The 11,866-nt window shown below is 31.8% G+C and overlaps 1 protein-coding gene across 1 annotated transcript in view; it reads right to left on the bottom strand.

Annotated features, from left to right (window-relative positions):
* LOC126879082 (cytochrome P450 9e2-like) overlaps positions 1-11,656 on the bottom strand; it is a 38,202-nt gene extending 26,546 nt beyond the window's left edge. Inside the window, exons 1-2 of the mRNA XM_050641998.1 lie at positions 11,544-11,656; positions 9,788-10,113 (exon numbers count right to left, since the gene is read on the bottom strand). Of these exons, the coding sequence (XP_050497955.1) occupies positions 9,788-9,921 (134 nt within the window). The 5' untranslated portion in view covers positions 9,922-10,113; positions 11,544-11,656. The remainder of the gene's footprint in view (positions 1-9,787; positions 10,114-11,543) is intronic.
* Between the last annotated feature and the right edge of the window lie 210 nt (positions 11,657-11,866).

The following is an 11,866-nucleotide window of genomic DNA, read 5'->3' on the forward strand; positions in this document are numbered from 1 at the left end:
AGACAAAACTAAATATGACTTTGAAAGAAGGGAATAATGATGATGAAAGTTGTATGAATGGTGAAAATAATGATCATTCAATCTGCACAATGCACATGCTGTATCAATCTATATGCGACGTGTAAAGCATAGTTCAAATGACGGGCTGAAAATTATGGGGGACAAAATAAAAATGTATATGCATATGCATTGAAATTTACTTGCAGAAGCATCCAGTTTCTATCTATTAGCCTAGCACTTAAATTGTTAAGAAGAAAGATATTAAGTTAAGTTCAGCAAGCCTAGTATATGATGCTGTTCAAGAAAATTTCTAGAAAAAACTAACGAAAGTAGGACAATTTTATTTATTTTATTCTATTTTTATGCGATAGAAACAGTAGAAACAATCATCTAAAATTAAGTAATTGAATCGGAATTGATTATAATAAAGGTTCGGCATCCCACTCACATGTAACGGCAAGTATTCATTTTGAAACGCAATATTAGTTATTGTATGTAAATTATATACAATAATAACGCAAGCTACAGGAACCCCTGTAGGAAGAAGAAGCAGAGGCCGACTGCGAATTAGGTGGTTGCTTGGAAGAATGAAAAATTAATACCTTATAAATTCAACCATCACATTTGTTTGTTAACTATGTAGATTACTGACTTTCCTTATACTTATAGGTGTAAACCTTGTAAAAAATTTCAGATTCAAACCAAGACAATTTTATAATAATAAAACGAAACAAACCTGAGAGGTGGTATTATTTCATGTCATTTAATATATCACTTCCTTCAAAAACAAAAACCAATTGATTGTAAACTACTTTGGAGATGTGGCTATGGTCTGCTTGTTCGCAGTTAAACGTTTAAAGATTCACTACTAAAATTAGCCAATATACCAATTGCAAATATAAAGCGTACCTATAACTATACAGTCACAGATAAAAATATTGCATATTTTATTTTCAGTCGGTTTTTGAAATATGTTGTATGTATTTTTTATTGCTAAATAAGTTGCACTTAAGTAAGAATACCCAGGACGGACCAGACTACCATTCAAGGCGACCAAACTGCACAAGAATGCTACATCTATTAACATCCTATAATATATCTCTCTACTGATCATAAGCTAACAGAACTGGAAATCGAATTAAAAACAATAAAATGGGATATAAGGGGATTTGGTGAAATCAGAAGGAGAGGAAAAGAACAACAAATATTGAAATCAGGACACCTGTTCAACTACAGAGGAGAGAAACATTCATCCAGCGGTGGAATTAGTATCATTTACATAAATAATTACACTTTTATAAAAAAGAACTTTTTTATAATAAAACCTTTTTATTATTTATAGGAAAGAATATAAAATAATTTAACGATAAACGATTTAACGATAAAATGCTTAAAATTCCAAAAATTACACTCTAATAAAAATAGTTATTTATGAAACAGTTCGTGAAGTATGCTTTTTGCGAACGCACGCAATTTTTAGAGCACTAGCGACATCGGAGCGAGTGCTATAAATCGCGTAAGTTCGCAAAAAGTACTTCACGCACAATTTCATACAATATTTTATCTACGATAAATAAATAAAAAAGCTGTAACTCTTCGTCACTGGAATTCATTTAATTTTGACATTTAAAAATTCTAACTACTTTCAAACCACAAAACTGTCAAAACTTTTGTTGTAATTCATTGCTCATATTGTCATCACCATGGCATCGCGAAAGTTAAGGATTGTCACCATGACAACGCGAAAGTTAAAAACAGTGCGAAAAAGTAAATCCCATTTAAAATACATTGTTACTTCACGCACACTTTAAATCCTTCACGCACTACTATCTATAATGACAGTTTTCACAAACTAAAAATTTATACATAATATGACAGAGTAGAAAAAGTACTTTTGATAATGTCACGGTTTTGTTATTGTACATGTACATATGTAGGACACAACATATTTGGAAAGAATAATTAACTTATTAAATATGAATTTTTGGTATGTGTATTAACTGTTATTTATAATTATGATTCCAAAAATTACACTAGTATAAAATAGTATTTTTTAAAATACCACTGTTGTTTAAAATGGTATATATAATTTTAAGTATATAAAGTTTTAATTATTTATTAAAACAATTAAAAAAGATACGCAACGGATGGGTTCCAACTGGGGACCTCTCGATCTGCAGTCTAATGCCACTCAGGCACCATCAATTTGTAGATATCGATTTATTAACGTAATTTAAAATATCATTGCATTAGTCACATTTTTAAAGTAGTTTGAAATAAAAAAAAATATCGATTTATCCATACAGTGTGATTGGTCAGTAAAGCTTTGTAGATCCGTTATAAGTAATAGATAGTAATAAAAGTTAATAACAAAAATTGTTCCAACTCTGATTACATATTGATAATCAGTAATCGTAATTTGTAAGTAGGGGCCGGTTGTTCGAAGGCTAATCAAAAATGATCATTATTAAATATTTAATTACTGTCACAACTGCCAATGTCAACTTTGATTTTGTTGCTGAAAACATAATTATTGAGTACAATTATGAAATTAGTTAATCAATTATGTTAATAATTGTTATGTTAATTAATTAACTAATCTCATAATTATAATCAATTATGTTTTCAGCAACCCAACCAAAGTTGAAACTGACAGTTGTGACAGTAATTTAATATTTGATAGTGATCATTGTTGATTAGCGTTCGAACAACCCGCCCTTAGACAATTATTCAGTAATGGCTTAATTAAAATTTGGATAGATTTAGACCCGTAATTATTAATAATTTTGCTCTGAAAAATGAAAATATCTCGAAAACTAATAAATTTACACATAGGGAATGTTATACAAAAATTATAGTACGGTAATGGTACTTTCCGATAATGATATAAAATACAGGGTGTTCTATTTAAAATTACTGAGAAAATAATGTACTTGCGTTTTGACTCACCCTGTAAGGGAAAGTGGGGGAATGGTGCGCGGCGGGTAATCGTGCGCTGCATTGTATTTCAAATTCCGTGGAAGATTTTACGAACTCAACCAGTCCTACACCTTTCCACCGATCTCATGAACGGTTTACGCCATTATCTCCAGTCGCCCATTGCACGTGGACTAAGTCAGATCAGATTATTGAAAATTGCAAGAATTCTTCTAGTCTTTCTGCTCCAAAAAATAGGACGGTAAATCCTTAGGCTTTATTCAATTGCTTTGGACTTATTATTGATTTAAATCATGTTGTTTAACGTGTATTTTGGTGCATCTGTTGGTTGATATGGTTCAGTAGTTTTCCGTTTGTGATGATGATTATTATTTAGGGCACAAAGGGGTAATAGTGCGCAGGAGTGCGCACGATTACCCCACAAACAATGAAATGGTAAATATAAAAATTAAAATTTTTACTGCCAGATGCCATGAACCTACTCTAGAAAATCTACGATTCTTAAAAATATATTGACGAAGATTTAAAAATGAATGTAATCAGAAATGATGGCAGAAAATACAAGAAACAAGAGGGTTTTCAATAATCCTGAATCGATTTAAAAAAGATCAACAGGTTTGCACACGCCACCCCGTTTAGGCCGCACAGCTGTGCAGCTGTTTTTCAGGTGAAGTAGAAAAATAATTAAGAGAATGTTGTGTTAATGCTTACTAAATTATTCTATGGCTTAACATAAAGAACTTAGATGATTGGTATTCAGGTATGCTGACGAAAATCCTAACTAAAATCCTAAAAATCTAATATCCTAAATAATTTTAATAAAGATAAGAAGTTAGCTAGGAAAGATTCTCTTTATGGGTTTACAAAAAGGAGTCATGATATAACATTAAGACAACAATTACAAGCACACCAATGAAGACAAAATTGGAGGAAGCCCATGAAAAGAGATGATTAATGGACGAGAATCTTAAGAGAAACGAGGAACACAAAGCAGCAAGAAAGGCAACTGCTGAAGATGTTTTGATAAAGAATCGCCAGATATCTCGCCAGACAGAGAAAAGAAAAAAACAAAAAAAGCAAACAAAAAAAGAAGACAGTGCAGAAAGAGCTAACACCTGAGTCGTCTGATGTAACAGACGGTTATTTGTCAGATATTATCGATGAAGACGAATTAGATGATGTTGAATGAAGCTTCATTCCGCCACCATTAGAAAAACCAGCTGTACGTAACGAGACATACTCTATTTGTGGGGAGAGAGGGAAAAAAAGGATTATGATATACATGTCTGTTACGTGCCTCGGGGAATCACGCAGAATATACAGCTGTAAATACCCCAGAAAATTATAAATGCAACTTTTGTTTACGTTAAAAATATGACATTTAAGTATACCATACAATTCTTATTTCTTCATAATATTTTTATACTTTTGAAAGAAGTGTTTTTATTACATTAATTTTAAATTAATGTTTTTTTCTAACATTAATTTAGTACGCACCATTTCCCAATCTATGCGCATGATTACCCTCATGGGTGGGCAATCGTGCGCAAAGGCACTTCTTTTCTTTTTTTAATATTATACTTTTGCACTTTGTATTTCGCTAAAACTTATTTTACATATGCAAAGTAGAATAGTCAAGGCTTACTCTAACGTACTGGATGTTATAATAGGTTGAAAGAATTTACAACAGAATCGATTTCTGCTTAAGTGCGCACCATTCCCCCACTTTCCCTTATTCTATATAAAGAAAATTAGCAAAACAAACATTTACGAAAATTTTGACAATAATTAAAAAAATATGACGTCAATAAACCATTGACCTTTTGCTTGCTTTTATTTATACAGGTAGTTAAACTTGTTACGATTTTCATATAAAATTGGTTATAACTTTGTAAATACCCCGTATAATATACCAAAACTTTATATTTTTGTAATCGAAAAGTTACGAAGATTTCGAATATAAAATAAAATACAGGGTGTTCTATTTAAAAAAACATAAGTTTGGTCTGCCACTATGTTATCGAACACCCTGTAACATTCTAACTAATTTTGTAATATAAAGCTCAAAGTTCGCTATAATTTTTGTTATTAAGTTTTATCGGTATACATTACTATAATGGATCTACGGAGCTTCACCCCACTAATAATTAATCGCCCTGTATAATAGCAGTTAAATATTGCATTGTTAGCTAGTTCTAAGCTATCCTGAAAATTTCAGGTGTCTAGGCAGCCTAGAACTATTTTTAAAATGGATTACAAAATTTGCGGAGTCCGTGACACTAACCATGCCAAGTATATAAAAATATTTTAAAAACAACGTGACCAAACATCTCGTAACACGACAATTCGTAACCGGACAAGTGGTAACGGACAACTCGTAACGGTGACAGGTCGTAACAGCGACACTTCGTAACGGCGACAGTTTGTAACTATACAAATTCGTAACGGACAATTCGTAACGTCAAAATGGAATTATTCTGTTTATTTTTGTTAACGGGGAAACTAACTGTTATTGCAGTTATAATTAAAGTTATGTTTATCAATTTAACGAAACAGTACCGGGATAAACATGTTTAAGACATTTTATATTTCGTGTTTCAGAATATTTAAATTAGACTATTAAAAATCTTTTTCTACAACCGTGTTAAATATGCAATTTTTATCACTCCATAGGAGCGTTAAAAATGCTACTTTAAAGCACTAGTGCTTTGAAAATTTTAAGGCACTGCAGTTAAAAGTGAATTGTCAAATTGTGAAACGTCAAAATATTTATTAACATTAATATTAATAGTACAACTTGCGCAATTTGAAAAAGGTTGTTTAAAAGGTTTTTTAAAATTTAATTTAAACTGTATTATTGCATTTTTAACACGTTTGTAGAAAAAACAAGTTTATGTAACGGTATAATATTTTCGCTAAGAATTTTTAGACATTCCCCTCAAGTGTAGACAACCAGTTCTACCTTTTACGGGTCATAGGATTCATGGTTTCAGCAATTAAAAAAATATTGTATTTTATAAATTTATAACGTTTGTAGAAAAAATATTGTGTAATATACGTGTTAAAAAGTACATTTTTAAGGTACTCATGTGAATTTCAGAATTCGCTTCGCTCAAAACTTTCACATGCGTGCCTTAAAATTGTACTTTTAACACTTATATCATAAATAACTATTAAACACATACAAATATTTAAATACATATAAACTTTTAACAATATTTTTAAAAGTTTATCCCTCTTATTGTTCCTTAAATTTGCATATACCTAGACAAAGGAATAATGAAGTAGTTCGTGAAATCTTTAAGCGGAAAACCGTCTATAAACATTCCCAACTTTCTAAGTATACATTTTGTAAATGAAAGATTATAATTTTAAAAATGTCTATCCCGGTACTGATTCGTTATTGATAAACATAATTTCATTTTTAACTGAAATAACAGTTAGTTTCCACGTTAACAAAAATAAACAGAATAATTCAATTTGGAAGTTACGAATTTGTACAGTTACGAACTGTCGCCGTTACGAAGTGTCGCCGTTACGAACTGTCGCTGTTACGAATTGTCCGTTACCATTTGTCCCGTTAAGAACTGTCGTGTTACGAGATGTCATGGAACCAAAAAACAAATACCCAGAACAACGAAAATCAAGACTATAAGTACGAGAATCATCCTATTGATATTAAAACTAAACTCTCGCCAGCGGCGGCCGGCCAGGTGAAGTAGGTGAAGGTGATCTTCACCAAAAAATATAATCAAATTGAGATAAAAAAAATAAAAAAAAAGTAGCATTATTATATCTAAATACTGAAATTAATTATAAACCTATTTTTTTAATTAATCCAAAAATTAAAAAAGAATTTTAATATGTAATTCAAAAATTAAAAAAGAATTTCAATATGTAATCCAAAAATTAAAACTGTAGGTCCTTGACGGTCAGATACTGACCTGTGTCATTTGACTTCTATGACTCGAGCAGAGTTAGATGAAGACGTAGATGAAATTTCGGCTCTCGGCTGCACAAGCGTCAACGGTTGTCATGGCAACGTGACGTCATCATATCGGCACTGGTAGTACCCAAATTAGCAAGTGCAGATGAATTTAAAAATAAGTCCGCCGTATTCACCTAGTAAAATTTTAGTTGGATGCCTGCTACGATGGGCAGTATTCGTTTTTTTTTTCGGAAGATGGAAGACCGCAAATCAGTTCAGCTGGCTAAAGGCTTTTTATGAGATTTAAATGATTTTGAGTTTACATTTTTAGCAGTTTTTATCGACATGTTTCATATTATAACAGATATTTTATATGACGTTCTTAAAAAAAACGTCCCTAGATATTCATTTTTGTTTTAACTAGATAAAAAGGACTCGTCAATTAATACGTGATAAAAGAAGTGAATAATTTTTTAATTCTGTTTTTGACAAAGCAAGCACAATGACGATTATTAATACTTTGAAAAGATCTATAGGTGTGATGATGGTATGAGCATGAATGCAAATTCTACCCAATTTTTTTATTTAATATATATATTTTAATGCAAATGGATTACATTTTCAGGATTGTGATGAACTAAAATTCTTTGTGAATTGTGATTGTGATGAATAAGCTTAGCAGATACAACAAAGTTTGGGTCATACAGTTTGATCATTCCTTCCGACGCTTTTCAAAATTTATTTTGAGTTTTTGGCAAATATTTACTAAAACTCAAAGACTTAAAAGAGAGCTCTGTTTCATCCTCGTCTCTAATGTAAGTGCCATAAAAAAGTTTTCAAGTTGTTAGGGCCCTAAACTCTAAACATTTTTTAAAGAATTTTTAATGAGATTTGGGCGCGTCATAGGTATAAGTATACCGAAATTTCTTTTGGGTCCGGCAGACTTTTCTCATCTTCACCACTTTTTTAGGCCACGGGCCGCCGCTGACTCTCGCTACAGTTTAAAAATTATACAGGTCTACGTCCCGACAACTGGACCCACAGATGAAGAAGTTGAAAAATTCTACGAGTATGTAGCGGAGGCAAAACAAAGCACACTATCACACATTATACATCAACACAGCCTGCTGTTCTCATGGACGACTTCAACGCAAAACTTGGGATTCAAACAAGATGAAGCAGAGATCGCGTTAGGAAAATACGGCTACGGGATAAGAAACGCAAGAGGGGACTTCCCTCTAAACTTTCTACATCATCAAGGCATGTTTCAAATGAATTCTTTCTTTAAAAAGAAACCCCTGAAAAAGAAAAGAAACAAATGGACTTAAATAAGCACTGATGGTACCGTCAAAAAAGAAATCGACTTTATAATTACAGATAAAAAATATATAATACAAGACAAGGAAGTACTCAACAAGTTCTATGCTGGCAGCGACCATAGGATGATAAGAACAACAGTACCTAATCCAGAGGCGTGCGGTCCATGGAAGCGGTGGAAGCACCGCTTCCCTATACTTCCATATAAGAAAATACATATATTATTAATTAGTATTTAATTATCAACAATGTTTCCCTATTCTAAGTAATCTATTATGTAACTAATAGGCATTGAAACATTAAAATTTGATCGCATACGAACGGTCTCAAATAAGTAAACAATTCAACGATTCAGTCCGGTCCTGACGGAAGTGCATCTCAAAATCGCTGCTTGTCATGCATTTGTCCCGTTCAAAAATTGGTCAGGGTTTAATAACCTCACTCGCTAGTCATGTTCCTTTCACGCGAATTTTGATACGCCTGGAAGCGCTCGTCCGACCGCTTCCGATTCGAAACCGAGATGCGGAGTCTGTTACTGCTGCTATAAGGGGTAGGTATTTAGGTACAAATGGCTCGATTTCAATTTTTTGCTTAATATTTTTACTAATATTTTATTTGACATTTTGAGATTTTTCCTTTTACTGATATTTTATAGTACCTACGACATTTTACAGACGAAGTCAAGTGACATTGCATTTTGTATAAGACAATTTGATGACTTATGATGATTAAAAAAATGAGCTGTTTAAAAATATTTGGGATAAAGCTGAAAATATGGGCTTCGAACCTAAAAGAAAAATAATGATGATTGATATTGTCGGCGAAAGAGAGACCTATCGACGATTATACATCGAAATTTTTGATAATATTCTACAACAAATGAATTATCACTTTGAAAATTTTAAAGAAATAAAATATGTAGAATTACGTAATTTTAATATGTCTAATTATAATTCATTAAAATCTCCCACAGAGGTATGTACCTATTTAATTTAGTACGATTAAATTATGATTTTTTTTTGATAATCTAGCTTTGCATTCTCAGTTAAATGTCATTTATAAATCACCTGAAATTAGTGATAAAGAAATACTTAGGAATCGGTTGAATTTTTTGAATACTACTGGTTTAAATCAGTCTCTGTGTGAAGTGGGCAAGTTGTGTGAATTAATTAGTAGGTACTAACTATCCCAGCTACAAGTGCATCAGTTGAACGAAGTTTTTCAGTATTAAAACGCATCAAAAGTTTTACAATAAATTTTACAAGTGAAGATAGACTTTCCAAGTTAGCCCTATTATCCATTGAAGAAGAGTGCATTTATTAAACAATTATCCAAACAATAAAATCCAAAATTTTACGACGATGTTATCGACAAAAAATTTGCATTGGTTGATAAGAGAATAGGACTCAAGTATAAGTAAATAAATGTCATATTGTTGAAAGTTGTGTGTTATGGAAGGTGATTCGAAATCGGAATATAAAAACAACTCTTCTTTTTAAGTTTAAAGAAACCAAGCCTGGAGCAGGGACTCGACCCTGAGCAAGCAGTACAGATCGATGATAAGTCACTAGATATACGATATACTAAGTCATTAGAGTCACTAACCTGCATTGATCGGGGTAGGATTTCGTTTGTGAGTCCTTGTATCCAGGACTCCCACATAATAAGCAATTTGCTGATAGAGAGCCCATATAGCGCATCAGAGTGCTATCGGAGGGGAAGTGGATAGTATGAAGCATTGGGGCGGGATGGAGTGACGCCCGCTTATAAGAGTAAATCCTCAATGAATTTGTATCACCCGAATCTCATTCTCAAGGCGTGTGCATGTCTCTCAGACTTGGTTATTTATTTTTTTTTTTTTTTGTTAAACCCTTATTGAATCTCTTCCTCTTCCGAAAATGTCACCACACGCCACTGAATAATCCGTAACGCTAAAAAAGAAAACAAATCATGTGAGCAGGTTAGATTCAGGTCAGACTTCGTCACAAATGACCATTAGACCAGGGCGCATCTGTAAAAATATTAGTACATTTGGACGTTGAGAGGTGACTCATATTTTTTTACAGAAATTGCTTGGAAATAACTCATCTAATAATAATTGAGTTATCGTCCCACTCAAAAAGTTCCGGAACATTGTTTAAATAATCAAAATGTCAAAAAATTAAGGAGAAATTCGATTTTTTGCTTGATTTTTTGATTATAACTTAAAAAGTATTCATTTCCGAGAAAAGTTGCACTGACATAAAAGTTGTGCAATTAAATTTCCTATAATATAGCTTTAGTCAAAAATTTTAAAAATTGTAACCCTTGTTGCAAAATAGCAATAATTGCGAAAAAAAAAACATAAAAAACAAGTATTCGCATTTTACGGTTTTCAACCATTTATGCTACACTTATCACCTTCATATTTCACCCAAAAAATTTATATGACACAATAAAACAATACTGTGAATTCCATTAAGATCGGTTCAATAGATTTTGCAAAATAAATTTTGCAATCCAGGTTTCGCAAAAAAATTCATTTTTTCAAAATGTTGCAGGACTGAAAATAAAACAGACAGCAAGTTGAATTTTTTTTTACATATAGAAGAATATTGTTCCTTTCATTCGTAAGTTGCAAAATTAAAATCGGTTAACTATCACGGCGTCAGGAATTTTTTTAAATAAACATTAGTTTTTGGTGCTACGTGCAGGATAGCGGATAATTTGCTCTGAGTGAGCATTCGAATGACCTTTGATAATTATTGATAAATTTTAATTTTTAGTACATTTCGATATAAATAAATAAATTTGTTTATTGCAAAATAAAAACACATAATCTGTCCTTTGAAATACCACTTTTTAGCAAACAATTTCGTTGTTCCTATATTTTAACTTAGATAATAAAAGTTTATTATTTTTAAATATATGCAATTGTTTAAACAATATTTCACAAACAATAATCAAATTAGTTTGATTTTTGTGGAATTAAAATAACAAAATACAACAAAATATAGAGTAAGAATATATTAGATAAAGATTGGAAGAAATTTTGGTGGAAATCAACTTGTGTGAATCGAACACCGCTGTCCTGCGCGTAGCGCCAAAAATTAATGTTTATTTAAAAAAATCCTGGCTATCTGCTTTAGTTTTAGTCCTGCAACATTTTGAAAATATTATTTTTTTTGGCGAAAGCTGAATTGCAAAATTTATTTTGCAAAATCTATTGAATAGATCTTAACACTGGCGAAGCGTCCATGTAACCACTGTTACCACTGGTAACAGTTAAAAAATTTTGCAAATAAAAATTTTATGACTATTATGAAATAATTCCATTTATATTTTTTACCAACAGAAATATTTGTTAATACGTAGTACCTACCTAATTCAGTAAAGAGCCAACTAGACGCACGAAAATATTGGCGAGATTACATCTGAATACATTTGAATCCGTTGCACGTTATTATACTCAGTTACCACTTCTAGTTCTGGTAACGAAAGATGATTCTCGCTATCGCTCGGGACTGAAAATTTTGAAGGAATGACGGCTCCAGAGACGGCGCGGGCACGCTGTGTATATCAGTATTGTAACTATTTTACAATGTGGTAACGTTAGTTTAGTAGCTATTCGTGCATTTGAACATGGAAGAATGTTGCTGCGTAATCGATCAACTACTTGAAAAGTCATTATCCTTGTATATTTTT

This window comes from Diabrotica virgifera, chromosome 1 (assembly GCF_917563875.1).
Source record: "Diabrotica virgifera virgifera chromosome 1, PGI_DIABVI_V3a".
Lineage (NCBI taxonomy): Eukaryota > Metazoa > Arthropoda > Insecta > Coleoptera > Chrysomelidae > Diabrotica > Diabrotica virgifera.